We start from the raw sequence: 18,270 nt of genomic DNA on the forward strand, positions 1-18,270 counted from the left end.
AGGAAGGGCAAGAAAAGACTTTGGTCCTAATTTTATCTCCTGGTTCTACATCGTGTAAATGTATTCCTCTTTTAATATCTGAATACGTACATGTATGATGCGGGAGAAATCCTTTATTTTATCCCTCCTGTAAAAGTTTTACAAGTTTGGATACAAAATCTGAGATAATTTTCAAACCATGCATTATATACTTTGATCCCTGAAGCTACTGAGAACCTTTTATATCATAATACTAGTACTCTATTCTTTTCAGAATGTCATTATTTCTCGAGAAAAGCTACTATAAAAGGTTAAAGGTCGGCTACGGCAATTGCACCTTTGCCTGAACAAACAATGAACTTTTTTTTTAGAATTGTTCCCACAAAGGCACGGAATCCTGAACCACGGGGCACATTTAGGTATCCAATACTTCTTCGCCATCTTGGATCCATTACGATGAATTTATTATATTGGGCTATTGTTGGTATAAACCACAAAAAATATTCATATATTGTATTACCAGTTCATTGATAGGACTTGCTGTATTCTTTTGAGTTGAGCACAAAGTTGGAATGAAGATTTATGAAGTTGAACTTGAAGTTCTGTTAAATTTCGCTTCATTGTTACTGCTAAAAATGTGCGACATTCGTAACACTTTGCATACATTTTGCCGGAATAAATAGGCATAGCCTGTCTTAATTTGTGGTTCATGATATTGAGATAATTAAATATTAGAATATATAAATAAACAAACGTCAATATAATGCCATGCCCACATTAAAATTTTCAAATAATACGCAAATCATGCATTTTTTTCAACAAATTATTTTGCAAATTATTTGTAAGACTTTGTTGAACTTGTGATTTTTTCATAAAAGATGCACACGAAGAACCATGCATGCGTATAATAAGACTTCCAAAACGGTTGAACACCAAATTTTGGACCCCTGCTTGTACCCACAAAAATGAAATGTTTTTCCCCGAATGTTTACCGATTGTCCTTTGAATTACTTTTTCAACTGCTCGGTCTTTAACCTCCACAAAAGCTCCCTTGTGAATTATGGCATAAGATCCCTTCAGAGGGGTTAGAGGTTAAGAGATTGAGGTCAAAAGGTTAAATGACTTCCAGGCGTAAAATGCCAAGTCTCTCACGCAAACGTGAATGAAGTACATGTATGTCAGAATTCCTATCGTCTTGACATGGTGAAATGTGGTTGTGTTACATTATAACACGGTTAGCCACTTGAAATTGAAGTGCATCATGTTTTACAAAGTTTTGTGTTCATTAGTTTCCTAAAAACAATATAATAAAATCACAACGGCAATGTAAAACCGCAGTGTAAATTTTACACCCATGCAGTACTGTAAAATCTGGAAAAAGGGCATGAATCTATAATAAAGTAGAGCTACATTTGTACAAGAAAATATGAAGTTTCCCAAAAATTACTATAAAATTAAATTTTATCATGCTTATTCATAATTATTTTATGAATTGTATTAAATTTTGCGAGGTGTGTATCGGAATCATGAAAATAGGGTTCACTGTTATTTTATAACACACGTAAAAAGGGCACAAATGACATTTTTCATTTTACGTGGCTTTAAATATGATGAAACATTCCAATTTCAAACCCTATAACCACAAATTCGATCCCTGTAAAATAATTGGTGTTCAACATGATCAAATGCAAACGTTCTTTCTTTACCTACTTACTCTTTCTTTGATCAATAATACGTATTTGCACCCTTTTGCCGTGGTACGACAGTTTTAAGAGAACTTGCATTTCAGCACAGTCTCAGATCTAGAAAGGAGTCCTTTCCAGAGTCTGTGCGAATGCGATCGTGATTCCAGATTCACAAAATATAGACTTATTCGGTTCATCATGTTCATTCTGAAGAGAACATTGAAAGCCCATATATATATGTGCCTCTTTCTGGATTTTTGCAAACTTAATGTTGGTTACTTGGCTTTGGGTCATCATATAATTAAAATCTACGGGAAATGACAACATTAAAATACACAAATCAAACAAAATGTAAGTTTTATGACGTTTCAGCATTGTTTATAACATCACTTTCTAACGCCGTTACACATAGTATTACATATTTTTATATAATAACAATATAATAATATTGACAACAATATTATTTTTCTTTGGCAAAATAACAAATACATTTACACATTTCTTCTTTGCTTTTAATAAATGACAGGCTTAAGAAAGAGACCTGCCTAGATCCATACCAGTTTGCCATTTAGTTTTTATAATAATTATGCAGATGTACACTGTTAAAACTGTGGTTACAAACTTTGACTTTTTCCACAAAATATGATGAATATTAAAAATCGACAACATAAAAAGTTAATCAAAAATACATCATCAGACTTCACTGGAAATGAAAACCGATTTACTTTTTTCAAGTTGTTTAAAATTTTACACATATTTAAATTTACACAAGGTTTGGTAAAATAATAAACAATCTGGGTAAAAATTTCCTTGTCTGATTGTAACTACCTTTTTAACAGTGTATTATATTGTATGTGATTTTTCCAGCATTTATATTTTATTATATACAGTGAATGGGAATACGGAAGTAAATTGCAGCCAATTTGCAATTAGCATGAATTACAGTGTATAATAGGGTTATAAACATTCATATATTTCTTTGGAAATAATAAAATGCGAATTTTTGGGGACGGCAATGGTGTCAACGTGGTGAATACAGAAAGCTTTTTATTAAATAGTGAAAATCGATAAAAAGTATTCAAAAACCAGACTTCTTGTGAAATTAAGTTTAAAATTAACCTGAATCTTGTAAAATTACCACTAATAATATAGATTTTATTTTAATAAAAAAGCAAACGAGAGAAAAACAAAATTTGAAGAAAATTAATAATTTGAGATTTTCTGCATTTCTGTACTTTAATATTTTTAAAGTATCTTCAAAATGGTCAAAATTAGTTATTTCTATAATAAGAAAAGTATTCTTTTAGTAGAATTTGAAGAAAATTAATAATTTGAGATTTCTGCATTTCTGTACTTTTAATATTTTAAAAAGTATCTTCAAAATGGTCAAAATTAGTTATTTCTGCCATGAGAAAAGTATTCTTTTAGTAGTATTTGAAGAAAATTAATAATTTGAGATTTCTGCATTTCTGTACTTTAATATTTTAAAAGTATCTTCAAAATGGTCAAAATTAGTTATTTCTATAATGAGAAAAGTATTCTTTTAGTAGAATTTGAAGAAAATTAATAATTTGAGATTTCTGCATTTCTGTACTTTTAATATTTTAAAAAGTATCTTCAAAATGGTCAAAATTAGTTATTTCTGCCATGAGAAAAGTATTCTTATAGTAGATTACTGAGTTGTATTGAATACAGTCTAAAACGAATGAAGGTGTAAACACAAATAAATAAACAACAGTAATTTGACCATAACGTTTCAATAATGCTCTGTTAAAAATAAAAACACACATTGAACAATAAATGTGTGCATGCGCCGCCACTGTTCATGTACCTAGAAAGTTAGGCAAAAAGCGATGCTATACTGTTTAAAGTGTTGGTGGTATAGTTAGGCAGAAAATGTTCACACCGCCGTTTCACCACCACCAGCCCCTGCATATCCAGGGTGTTTTCCACCACAAAGTCCAGGTGCGATTCTATGCGTGAATCTCCTCCACGAGTTCAATGTTTTCGCTGACCAAATCCACATCCCGGATGTTATACCCACGACAAGTGACATGAATATTTTGAGCATAAAAACTTCAATATTTGGACTAACGCCGTCTTTTAACCAACTGGCTCTATTACTCTGTTCGTAAAAACAACACGCCACTACCACTGTGGCTGGTACTGTATAGAGCACTGAAAAGAGTCCAATCTTGACCATGAGCCTTTCCAGTTTGTCTGTCTTTGTTCCGTCGCTTTTCATGACCGAACGGATTTTAAATAATGAAATAAAACCAGCGAGTAAGAATAAAGTTCCAAGGACTAAGTATGTAAAAAGCGGCGCTAAAACAAAGCCCGTTAATGCTTGAAGGTTATGGTTGCCAACATAACACATGCCGGAAAGTTCATCGGCGTCAACTACACGCATAACTAAGATTATAATTGTTTTAATAAATGGAATACCCCACGCAGCAAGATGAAAATAAGAACTGTGCAGTTGTATAGCTTCATGCCCCCATTTTAATCCAGCAGCAAGAAACCATGTAAAAGTTAAAATCACCCACCAAATGGAGCTGGCCATGCCGAAAAGTACAAAATTAAAATGTTGCTGCACAACCAGTGTTTTGTAATCCTTCTAAAATCAGGTATTTTTCAACTCCATCAGTGTCGCATGCGATGACATTGCGACCTGCAATCAGTCTGACAATATACGCAGTAGAGTAGATCGTATAGCACATAGCAAGGAATATAATAGGTCTTTCGGGGTATCTAAAGCGAGCAGGATCAATAGTGAATGTCAGTACTGTAGCAGCTGCCGAGATGAAACAACATCCCGACCAGATTGCCATCCAGATCTCTGCGAAGGTTTTCTCTTTCTGGTTAAACAGGAGATCTTCGTTGCACTTTAATACACAATTTTCATATCGTTTCACGTAATGCCATTTGTTTCCTAAACAAGTCGGAGTCCCCGTTCCTGTTCCGGTTTCTCCGTCCTGATCACCCGGACGATAACCATGTCCCGGTACTCCTGGTGACAATTCGCCGTCTTCCGCGTCTCCAGTTGGGCCTTGGTCCATACACATTGTGTTCCGATCATTTTTAGGTGGAAATTGCGAACAGTTTAAAGACGCAGGCCATGGATAGTTAAATTTGTTCAGAACCGGTTCACATTTAGATCGAACCCGTTCACACATTGGTCTGCAAGCCCCAATCGGGACATCTATCTTCTCAGTACATAGGGGAGCATAGACGGAGCAGAGGAAAAACCGAAGTTGAGCTGAACACCCGAATTGGATCAGCGGGGTAAAAGTTTGCAGTTGCAACTCAGCATCTTTTTGAAGTTCGTGTCCAACAAGATTTGGCATACGAGTTAAATTGTACCCGACATCTTGACAAAGTTTAATGGTAATTGGTACACATTTCTGAGGTTTTGGATTGAATTCATCAAACTCGTCATGACCTAAAATGCCCCCATCGGGCACCATGGGAACAGCTGGCTGCGAGCTGCAGTAACACACACAGCAAAACAATGTGATATATCCAAGAAAGTATAAATCCATGGTAAGCAATCCACGTGTTTTAAGTCCATAACCCATGATCGTGCTGATATTTACAGTACATGTACAAAATCACTGATAGTAGTAGAACGTGGACACACTATCGGTGCAAGTCATTCGGCAATAATGTACTTATTGAACAGCATGTAACGCTAAAACTGTTCCCAACCACACACCACACGTCCAATTTCACACATGTGTTGGTATCGCGAATATCTAAAACACTAACTCAAGTACAGTTTTAGTTCCCCACACATTTAGTCAGCTACATGGTATAAGTTCCATTCACTTCGACCTTAGGTAAACAGCATCGTAGTGGTAGCGTAGTCCAAGTTGCGTTGAAATTTCTGAAACAGAAAAAAAAGAATATATATCTGTAAATACAAGTTGATAAGCTTCCCTACTTCATTGTATCCACCAGCACCACTTCTATAATCTGTGATAGTATAAATACTAGTGTGTGTAAAAAGAACAGTAATTACCAAGTATATAGAAGTTCGACAACAACAACGTCAGTTCAATTACATGGCTTTACGTATTATCCCACCAGTGCCACCAAAATATGTGCTGCTCTGTCTCTCTCATTCATTCACATGTGTACGGTCCAACGGTCTGCAATGAAGTGATGAGATTACGCGCTGTGCAATGCTATTACCAAATGCACCTTTTCACTGTTGTATGCTATGTATGCCTGCCGTGTTTTTCTAGCCCAGCTGTCTATCAAACTGGCTGGGATTTGCCTGGCCAAGTAATTCTCAGAGTAAACATTCCGTCTTCGATGTCGCCGTGCCTTAGCAAAAATTCGCCATTTGGCCCTCACGCGTCTGAATTCATCACAACCAACTATTATTTCCCGTCTTCACTCGGTAGTAAGCTCCTCCCACTTCACCTCCAAAACATTCCGTGACTTGCCATTCTCGTCATTTGATTGGCTGCTCACTGACGCATAAATAATCACTTGTAAATTAAATTACATATCTAGTATTATAGATAATCTATTTTTCCTTCCCGTATAACAATTATTTTGCAAAAGTGATTATTCTCGTCAATGAGATTATTTTTAAGTAAGCTTGTTATTGCGCAAAGTTCGCAGATTCACACATAGTTGTAAAGCCATGTCTTCGAATAATTTCTAATGCCTATTTTACATGGCCACCCAAAGCTTTTCCATTCTTGTGTGATTTTTAGCACAAATAATTGCCGTGAAGTCGCAAATCCGACGGATAAATCACACCTCTCACATACCTTTATGCATACACAAATAGCTTCGAATTCTAGTAGTTGTCAAATAAACACTTTTAAAATCATCTCTAAATTTCGATTTCTATGTGAGCTCTATGTCGCCATCAAACAAAAATCACACCTCAACCTTTTCTGCTATTGTTAGAGGGTTTGTTGTCTGTGCTACTCAAAGCTACTCAACATTCGATGTGAGTGTTGACAGTACTTGATTTTAAAAAGGAGAGTTATATACAAAGGTATAATGAACTAAAACATGACTAGTAAAAAACTCGATCTTGTGTACAATTGTTTGTTAGCTAAATTCATCAGATCAGCTGCATCAGTAGTCGGTATCCCTGATCCTCGTTTTAACTTATGATTCACGAGGATTTATGTGTTTGAAATCCCACTTGATTTTCAGAGAAAATTCATAACAAGCTTCAGCAAACATGCATTCTTTGAACAAAATGCACTTAAAGAATCGATCTTTGTTTGTAAGTGTTTGTATACAAATTTGTCAAGATCCAGTGAATTTTGAATAGCAGACTTTCTTATGAGGCGCATAGGCTAACGGAGAAAAGAGGGCCATTCAATTCAAATTTTGTTTCGAGTTGTATTGTTACAAAACTATAGTAGGTATGGCCTACTAGTACTATATAGTAAGTGGTTTCGTGAAAAGGCTTATTTATATGGCGCTACCCATTTACAACAGCAGAATCTGGGTTAAGACGAAGTCAGACTAATAAAAATTCAAGTGATATTTATGATTATAATAAACATTGATGATATAAATCATGTGACATATGAAGCGCATATATTAAATAGACTGGTGTTAAATGGTCCCATGCATATGCCTATAAAGATAGCTATAAATATCTGGTGAAATGGGTAATATGCAAATTATAGGTCTAAATAGGCCCTAAAACTAGTAGTATTGGAAGAAACTTACGCCGGGTCCTTGAAACGGTTCTAAATCAGGTTACAATGGAGGGGTTGTGTCCGTGAACATGCACGAAATTTGCCCCTCCCCTCCAGGTCCCAACGTTCATCATCATGCCACGTCCTTCGACCCCTCCCATTTTTCCCAACAACTTCCTATATAGGCCTAACCACGATAAGCGTGATTATTTTAAGTCCTTTAGACTTAAAAGTCTAAAGGACTGGTTTAATGATTATAAAGGTATTTAGTGGCTTCTCTGATATGCAACATGTTCACGACTCCAAAAATGAACCAACCAACTTGACCTCATTAGGTCATACTACTCAATCTGCAGTCTCAATTAAGAACTCATATAATATTACCAAGAGTGGTTGCCCCACCCCGCGTAATCAGCAGTGTAAGTTGACATGTGGTCATGAGAGGGACACGAGGGACTTCGTGTCCTGAAGGCAATTATATAAGGACAAGGTTGATCCAGAGACCTGCTTGCCCGGTCTGCTTTATCTTCCATTCCGAGTATAGGGCCCGGCCGGTTTCTCGAAGGATGGGGTTAGTGGCCAGGCTTCCTATAAGCCACCAGGCATGTCAGGCTGAAGCCTATGCTGAAGCACAATTATTAGTTCTATACCAGTGCTTGCATTTTCACATCTAGAAAGATAAATCAATCAAATGAATCCACATTGGTAGGGCTAGTCTGCTGGCTTAGGAAGCCTGACCACTAGCCAAGCTTCGAGAAATTGGACCTTGATCAGGCCCATTAATTGCATCTCGTAATGTTAAATACCAAATGTAATTTTAGTACGGTCCATCATAAATGGGTGCCAATTAAGGGCCCGGAAATAGAATAAAAATTAAAATCATTTGGAGGGTCACAAAAGTTCATTGGAGTGACCCGGGCGGGGGTCCGGGTCGTTACGACCGGGCGGGGGTCCGTGTCGTAACTCGTAACGGGGGGGGGTCAATCGTTCCCGTCTCTGGGTATGGCTTCGACTACTGTACAAGTACAGTACTAATGTACTATAGGTCCAACCACCACGAACTCTTTCAAATTATTGTATCGATGGGTTTTGGGACTTATCATGGCACCTATCTTGCTTCCCAAACATAGACACTATTAGGCCCAGATCAATTAATTGTCACATTTCGAGGTCAAAAATCCCACCAAATTTCGCACCTCATATTATCACTTCTGCAGTTTGGGGTTGTTTGTTTGCTCCTTTAGTCAACTCGGAGAAAAGTTGACGACGACTGTAAAGAAAGACTACAAAACAAATTGCTCCTCATGACCTCGTTTCCATTGTCACAGTTCATTAAACTTCCATCATATCAAACTTTGACCTCAAGTTACAGGGTATGAGTTTTTGTACCAGCACATTAAAGGTCATATCTAAAGAACTGTGCCCCAGCAAACACAAAACGTTTTCGACATCATTCGCAAAAGGTTATAAAAGGTTGTCAGAAAACGTTTAAATGTCGGGTTATATAAAGGGTATATTAAGAGTATAAAACGTTTTCAAAACCTTAAAAACATTTTTTGATAATCTACTGCTCAGCAAACAAAAATGTTTTCCAGAAAACGTTTAAATGTCGGGTTATATAAAGGGTATAAAAACGTTTTAATAACATTCCAAAAACATTCTTGAAAACTTGATACAAAACATTCTAAACAGAATGTTATTTGGGGGTTGAAAAAATATTTTGCGAAAAATGTTTGTCCAAAATATTTTCAATAACGTTTTAAAAACGTTTTCATGACCTTTATATAACCCGACATTTAAATGTTATTAAAAGGTTTTGAAAAAACATTTTAAGAACATTTCTGTGTTTGCTGGGTTCAAATATTTTAACATAATGTTATTTAAGTATTGACACAATATTTGGCAAAAATGTTTTCAAAAATAGTTTACAATAACATTTTTTGAAAACATTTTAAAATATTGTTGTAGTGTGTTTTCATACAAAACGTTTTAAAACGTTATCATGACCTTTATATAACCCGACATTTTAATGTTATTAAAACGTTTTTAGCTAAACCAAAAGCCAAAATATAACTTATTTAAAACGTTTTTAAAACGTTTTTGTGTTTGCTGGGGCCCTGGTAGGCGAGCATGTGTTAAAACTCCTAGCGAAATTTGGGGCATTCCAGTTGAAATCCATACACCCCGTTCGGAAGACATTGGGAGGGGAATGGGAATGGGTTACCTGAATGGGTGACTCCATTTTGAAATCTACACTCCCTGTGTGGAAGATTAATGTCATGTGTTCCATAAGCATGACAGGGGGTGCACGGATTTCAACTGGAATAGCTCAATACAGCTGACAGGTGTAACGCACAGGTTTTTATACAAGCGAATACAAAATCTTGAAAGGAATTGTCCGTGCATTGGAGTAATAATGGGATCTTATGGATGTTGGCCAAGATAATTATTTTGCTAAAATTTGTGAAATCTCATTATCTCAGCTTCTGAAAATAATGACTTTTAAGGAAAAGGGACATTGTGTGAATTTGAGCCAATTTTTCCTCACGGCCCTATTAAAGGCCTATATATTCATTGATTTGCTCATCCGAAGGATCGTAAAAAATCATACGTAAAAATCATCAAAATTCAGATTTTGGCACCTTTGTTAGTGTCACAGATGTGCTAACATTATATAGCATGGTAGTCATGCTATAGTGCTTAAGGGGGTACTACACCCCTGGTCAATTTTGTGCTTATTTTTGCATTTTTCTCAAAAATTATAGCGCATTGGTGTCAGGTATGATATGTATATTAGGGGCAAAGACTACAACTACTGCACTGAAAATTCAGCAACTCAAAGGCAAGTATAGTTATTGATTTATTGATCAAATATTGGTTTTTCCTCATTTTTGACTGTAACTCCACAATTGTTGTCTGTGCTGAAATAAAGTTTCCAGTGCAGTAGTTGTAGTCCTTGCCCCTATAATATACATATCTTACTTGTCACCAATGCGCTATATTTTTGGAGAAAAATGCAAAAATAGGCACAAAATTGGGCAGGGGTGTAGGATCCCCTTAAGCCAAAAGCCATGTATTAAAGACATAATAAGATTAATGTCATGTCTTCCATAGGGGGTGTATGGATTTTAACTGGAATAGCTAATTGGATTAGGATGCTCATGATTATGGGAAATGTCCGATCAATATAAAATGACAAATTGATCGGGAGATCCGTAAAATGGTTTTAAAATTGAGCCTAATTAATGCCCTAATGAGCTGTAATTACGCATGGAATTGATTACATGCATAATGTATGAATGCATTGATTTATATAAATTGCCCAATCAATTGCCTAATCAGACCAGTTTTAAAAACATGTAATGTTAAAATTCTACTCAAAACACCGGGTCTTATTATTTTTAAGCTTTTAAAGTTTACATTTTTAAACTCAAATATAACATATGTTTATAATAGCTAGCCTATTAATTTTGTTTTATTGTCATCGTGGTTGTCATTGCCGTTTTAATTTTTGCTGTTTCATTTCCATTTTATGTTAAGTCATAATGATGTTCCTTGACAATCTTGAATAGGCCTATGATAGAAGTGACATGTGTGTTGCCACAAGTAGGATGCGGTGTTTAATTAAACCATTAATTAAATCATAAATGTTTCCTTAATTTCACGCCAAAACATGGATCACATCATCTATTATGAAGATGCATGCATGTATTGTTTTTGTTTAGTATAAAAAATAGGAATTTATACGGTGTATATATAGAAACTGTGAAATGGTCCCGGTAAAATGGTGTCCTGGCAAACCGTCTTGGAATTGTGTCTTGCAAAAAGACATGTCTTCAGGTCTTGGCTGAAGACAAGAGACATGAGTGCTCAATTGAGATTCTGACCGAGATCCAGCCAGTCATGTCTATTATATATGCAATTGACATGATTGAGACGGCATATTCATTCACGTGTCTTCCATGGGGATAAGACTATAATGTCTTGCGTAAAGACGTGACTTCGTGTCTTCCCGGGGAAGCATCTCAAAACCAGGCTTCACATGACATGTCTTAGATTGTGATTTCGGGCAAGACACTTTTATTGTTACCTCTCTCCATGCAGGTGTCGACTGTGCAGACGACAAGCCCGGGACGACAAGTTAAACAAAAATCAAAATTCAAAAATTTCAGAAATGTAAACTGTCATGACCACATTTGGAATCAGCATGAAAAATGCATTAAAATGAGTACAGACATGCCTAGTATTGGTTCAGCGGTTCTTGAGATAGCTCTTGATATTTTGTGAAACTATCTCAATAATATGCTTAAGCCTATAGGCCTGTGGCTAGCACACAGACATGTCTAATTTGTAATGTTTATACGACACATTTTTTACAGTGTAGCCTACACTACGGCATAATATCATGCACCAAAATAATGCAAAATATAATGGCAATATTGGGTACGAATGAATCAATGATTTTATTGCGGAAGCTATAATCTTGTCACTTTCAGAGTGTAAATTAATTCCTGGGGTTTGATACAGGACGTACAGGAAATATATTACTCAATAATCTATAATAATTATTTTCTGTTGACACGATTATCATAAAATCATTGAGTCATGCGAGTTTGAATTCCTGCCTATAAAATATTTGTTCTTATAAGATATCAAAGTTATTTTGCTGAATATAGCCATAGAGCCTATATACCGAACAAAAGCAATCTTTTGAATACTTTGATGCATCAAACATAAAATCACCTTACTTGTACTAGCCTGTCCCTTCATCAAAACGGAAATAATAGCGTCTAGCCTACTGAGTTTGAACCAAGGACCTTCGGTTTACTGGTCTACAACTCTGCTAACTGAGCTATCATCAGATCATGACTCGAATTATCTGATCATGCTGATGGGTAGCCTATAAAAGATCACCATAATTAGCAGATAATTACTTTATAATTATAAGCAACATATTTCTTATGAGAAGGGTTTTTTAACGCAAGTCTCCATACTATAATACATAAAAATGACAGCCAAACATTTTACTGCCGGGCCGTCCAGGATTTGAACCTGGGACCTTTGGATCCACTGGAACGATGCACCACCAAGTCAGATGGAGACAAGCAGTGTTATCTATTTATGTCGTCAGTTCAATATCCGCCATCTACATCTATAATCATCTTCTCATCCAAGAAGAATAAAAATTCCTTTAAAAAAGGAATGGGGCGCCCAAATTATGTGAGCTTGGACGTGATATGGTGAATTCCATGGCATGGTGTTTAGATTTGGTCCCGGGATTTGGTATCATAATGATTTTTTCTAGGGAAGAGTAGAAGATGATCAAATGCAAGACAAATGTGTTTGATTGGGGAAGGTGTATCACAGGACCGTTTTGGATGAAATAAATTGAATTGGAATGAAGCTGTCGTGTCAATTTGCGATTATGTGGGGTGGGGAGTTCAATTTTGGGGCATATTGTAGTGATGATATTGCTTTGGATATTGAATATTGTTGAATTTCGTTATGCAGGGGGTATATGATGGATAGTATAGAAGAGGATCTACCCCTATGTTGACCAAAAGAAAAGTTTTTATGAATGTATAACGTCTGTGATACATATACATCATAACGTCTGTGATACATATACATCATCTACTTGCTAATACACTGAAAATCTAATAGAGATGAAGGATAAAAGACAATTACAGAACATTCATTCTTCAAAAGTAGCTATATGGGTATACAATGTTTACCAGATAAGAACGTTAATGTTTTGTACATGAACGTAACATCTTTGATACATAGTTGTTAACACACTGAAAATCTGACTAGAGATTTACAATTTGATGATATCCAAAAGAATACTTACTAACTTAGCATTGAAGAATTAAAATAATTACAGAACTTTCATTTGTTAACATACACGTAGCAATGATTAACAATGTTGAAAATACAAACGTAACGTTTTGTTCATAAACATAACATCCTCGACACATCTAGGATCCGCATAATTTGTTGATTAATGTCATAAACAGTCACAAAAGATTTATGGTCTGATCATTTTATCATTTTAAGGGGGACCCGATATTGCATTTGGAAGAACCAGGCTTTTCAATTACTATCAAAACTGCTGGGTACCAAACTTTTTGATACAGCTTGTATAGTAATTTGTTCTAATTTCCATGCAAAAGAAGCCAGTTGTTTCATCCTTAAAACAAATAGGCTACACCATAATTTCCAATTACCCCATGCAGATAGATAAGACCTTGGTAAGATAAGCGTGTTAATTGTTATGTCACTATCACTATCTTGATCTTGATAAGATGCCTGACTTTGAAACTTTGGGTACAAAAACTCATACTCTGCAAGTTAGGTCAAATTTTGCACTATGATTGTTTATTTGAGGTTATTGGACTATGCCATTCAGATTAGGCTATTGTAATCCATAGTGTTGGTCACCGTCTATCGGGTTCTAAGAGGCGGTAAACTGGTTACAAAGGTCAAAGTGGTTACAAAGGTCAAAGGTCTCGATTTATTTGGTGTTTTTACAAATCCATTAATTTTGTCTTTTAAACAAAGAATATACGCACACCATTTTATCCTGTGCACAACAGAAAACAATAATAAAATAAAATCCAAGCATATTGTGGTTTTATTTCTGAGCAAGGGCATAATTTTAGCAAAACAATTGCGGAGTAAATCTAGTAAGAGTGAAATTAGAAGCTTCTCACAAACTCATGCCTATATTGTGGGCCGCCTCCGTAGAGGGCGCCCCAAAAAGGTTTGGAGATCATTCCGAAATCATATTCGAGACGGAGAAATAAAGTAAAACTGGGAAATTAAATACTTATAGGCCTATTTTTAGTGCATATATTTTTAGTGCAATATTAAAGCAACAAACAGTGGGCTTATATAGATCTTGATACTGTAATCATTTTTCATTATATCAAAGATTTTTAAAAAAAAGAAAAGAAGTAGGCCTATCCTATAGCCATGAATTAATACAATGATGTTATCATAAAAGGCACTTCATTAAAATAAAAATACATAAATTTATACAATGACATTATAATCATTACGATTGATTATAAATACCGTGCCATTCTTTTATTTTTCACAGAATATGTAAAGAAGCTGTCAAAAGTGAAGCGTCAGACTAACATTATACAGATCTATCCCAAAATTAATAGCCTTAAAATGCTCATTTTGATAATTGCGCGCATTGTTCGATTCACTAATTCATATCAGTCTTCTCTGCTGGTGTTCGGTAAACTTAATAAATAAAAATTCCTTTAAAAAAGGAATGGGGCGCCCAAATTATGTGAGCTTGGACGTGATATGGTGAATTCCATGGCATGGTGTTTAGATTTGGTCCCGGGGATTTGGTATCATAATGATTTTTTCTAGGGAAGAGTAGAAGATGATCAAATGCAAGACAAATGTGTTTGATTGGGGAAGGTGTATCACAGGACCGTTTTGGATGAAATAAATTGAATTGGAATGAAGCTGTCGTGTCAATTTGCGATTATGTGGGGTGGGGAGTTCAATTTTGGGGCATATTGTAGTGATGATATTGCTTTGGATATTGAATATTGTTGAATTTCGTTATGCAGGGGGGTATATGATGGATAGTATAGAAGAGGATCTACCCCTATGTTGACCAAAAGAAAAGTTTTTATGAATGTATAACGTCTGTGATACATATACATCATAACGTCTGTGATACATATACATCATCTACTTGCTAATACACTGAAAATCTAATAGAGATGAAGGATAAAAGACAATTACAGAACATTCATTCTTCAAAAGTAGCTATATGGGTATACAATGTTTACAAGATAAGAACGTTAATGTTTTGTACATGAACGTAACATCTTTGATACATAGTTGTTAACACACTGAAAATCTGACTAGAGATTTACAATTTGATGATATCCAAAAGAATACTTACTAACTTAGCATTGAAGAATTAAAATAATTACAGAACTTTCATTTGTTAACATACACGTAGCAATGATTAACAATGTTGAAAATACAAACGTAACGTTTTGTTCATAAACATAACATCCTCGACACATCTAGGATCCGCATAATTTGTTGATTAATGTCATAAACAGTCACAAAAGATTTATGGTCTGATCATTTTATCATTTTAAGGGGACCCGATATTGCATTTGGAAGAACCAGGCTTTTCAATTACTATCAAAACTGCTGGGTACCAAACTTTTGATACAGCTTGTATAGTAATTTGTTCTAATTTCCATGCAAAAGGAGCCAGTTGTTTCATCCTTAAAACAAATAGGCTACACCATAATTTCCAATTACCCCATGCAGATAGATAAGACCTTGGTAAGATAAGCGTGTTAATTGTTATGTCACTATCACTATCTTGATCTTGATAAGATGCCTGACTTTGAAACTTTGGGTACAAAAACTCATACTCTGCAAGTTAGGTCAAATTTTGCACTATGATTGTTTATTTGAGCTTATTGGACTATGCCATTCAGATTAGGCTATTGTAATCCAAAGTGTTGGTCACCGTCTATCGGGTTCTAAGAGGCGGTAAACTGGTTACAAAGGTCAAAGTGGTTACAAAGGTCAAAGGTCTCGATTTATTTGGTGTTTTTACAAATCCATTAATTTTGTCTTTTAAACAAAGAATATACGCACACCATTTTATCCTGTGCATAACAGAAAACAATAATAAAATAAAATCCAAGCATATTGTGGATTTATTTCTGAGCAAGGGCATAATTTTTAGCAAAATAGCACAACAATTGCGGAGTAAATCTAGTAAGACTGAAATTAGAAGCTACTCACAAGTACATGCCAATATTGTGAGACGCCTCCGTAGAGGGCGCCCCAAAAACTGATATTTTAGTGAAATGAAACTCAGATAGAATTAGTTAATGCACTTACCAATGCTTTAGAAAAGAAAAAAGCAGGGTGCTTCCCTAAAAGAAAAAAGGCAGCCAGGATGCTTTCTAGATGAGTGGCATTTATCAATTGATTTCATTTTGAGAGCCTAAAATAAACCTCTAACGATCCGTCTTTGTTACCGCTAACGAGCATTGACGTTCTCAACAATCTATTAAAATGACTTTAAGAAACATATTCGATTTTTGGTTGTTCTTTTTCTACGCAGCTGCTGGTAATCATTAAAAGATCAAAAAGTAGGACTTCTGGTTCTATGAGCTATTATCGGTTTATGGAAAATGTTGTTAAAAGAGATATTGGAATTTGTATAGTTCGGTGAAGACCTATAATCTTAATGGGTTTGGATTAAGACACGTAAAAAAGGCACTTTTTGGATGGGGCCGCAATAAGTTCCACTAAAACACGTAAAAAAAAAGATGTTTAAGTCAAGGCCCCGAGTTACTAAGTCGGGGCCCCAAGTTACTAAGTCGGGGTCCCGAGTTATTAAGTCGGGGCTCTGAGTTACTAAGTCGGACCCCGAGATATTTTTTTTTATTTTCTTTCATGTCACTTCGGGGGCTCCGTACAAGATAGTGTTAGAAATATCTTTTAGTGTTATTTTAGTGCTTATAAATTAACACCACTATACTTTCACTGTACAAACAAGTGTTTATTAAGTGTTGCACTGCTGTTTTTGCAGTGCACATGATATATTAACCAACCTGTAGAAAGGTTTAAAATCGACATTTTCCACCATAAAAATTGTCGCGCACTCATGTCGATTCAAAAAAGAAATTGGCTTTTTAAATTCCATTATCGGCTCCAGTACACAGTAAATCTGCTTTAGCCTATTGAATCCACTAATGGGCACACCATAATCCAGCGTTTTTAAGTGTCAAATTATGGTATTTCTATTATATTATTGTTTCCTTCAAAAAAGAAATTTTGCCATTTCAATACTTTATTATGATGCATGTTCGATTCGATTTACTGAACAAAATCGATTTTGAAATTTTAGGCTTAGCTGACATGATCGACCCTGGATCACAATGGTATATAATGTTTTGAAGAATGGGATGGGATGGGAGAATAAAACATTTTGCAGTCTGCCAACTAAAGAAATATGATCATACAGCTTTGAAGCTCACAAATTTATGCCACATAAGGCCATTCCGCTTTCCCACTCAAAAGTTTATACGATCGTTGAAAATATCAACAAACGCCGGTTCCTTTCCCGGGTTCCTTTGAGCCATGGGTTCCTTCTCAACATGCTCGACTGCAGTCTCTGGTGCGCGCCCAACCACATCCGATAAGATACATCTTCTCTGATTACATCTATTAGTATTAGGAAGATTTAAACATGTATCTGAGACGAAAATATCTAAGTACCATTACATTTATCACAGCTTATATCCTATAAAGTTCCTCAATTTAGCACATGAAATTTACCCCGTTCTCGAGCCGGTACGCGAATTGTTATAACTATTTGCCATTTGCAGGCTCTGAATATATAGATGAAATACGGTAATGATCAAAAGCTATCAAATGCTTCGAGGACATTCGATTTTTGGCAATATCTCACCTGTACATGGATCAAGCCCATACACTTCTTCGGACACCTTACACCAAAACCAGAGCTCCAAAACCAAAAGCACTAAGTCTAAACTTGCATGGGCTAAGAAGTGAGATTCATGATCATGTGATGATGATGCTTCGAGATGATATATTCAATGAGCAAACATCTTTTCGCATGCGTTGGGTCAATTGCATGGCGCCGAAGCATTGTGCAACCAACCCTGTTCTAATGTAATTATCTCAACTTATTTCAAAAGACGTTAGAAATTACTATAGACCAGAGGCGGGATATTCACATCTTTATGTATCTGGACATAATGGAGAGAGAGTGGAAGTCCGATAAACATGATAAACCAGCGTATTTGGGTAGTGTTTGCATTGCGAACTAAATCTAAATCGGCAATGGTTCTGTAAAAGTAAAACTTTAAGCCAGATTGGCGTATTTTTTACAA

General features: G+C 35.6%; 1 protein-coding gene across 1 annotated transcript; it reads right to left on the bottom strand.

Moving 5' to 3' along the window:
• Positions 1 to 2,016: 2,016 nt before the first annotated feature.
• LOC140141325 (frizzled-4-like) lies at positions 2,017 to 6,008 on the bottom strand. The gene is given in 3 exon segments (XM_072163162.1): positions 2,017 to 4,246; positions 4,248 to 5,550; positions 5,686 to 6,008. Coding segments are annotated over 2 exon segments (1,677 nt in total). The 5' UTR covers positions 5,243 to 5,550; positions 5,686 to 6,008; the 3' UTR covers positions 2,017 to 3,564.
• Positions 6,009 to 18,270: the final 12,262 nt, after the last annotated feature.

The sequence above is a fragment of the Amphiura filiformis genome, chromosome 19 (assembly GCF_039555335.1).
Source record: "Amphiura filiformis chromosome 19, Afil_fr2py, whole genome shotgun sequence".
Taxonomy (NCBI): Eukaryota; Metazoa; Echinodermata; class Ophiuroidea; order Amphilepidida; family Amphiuridae; genus Amphiura; species Amphiura filiformis.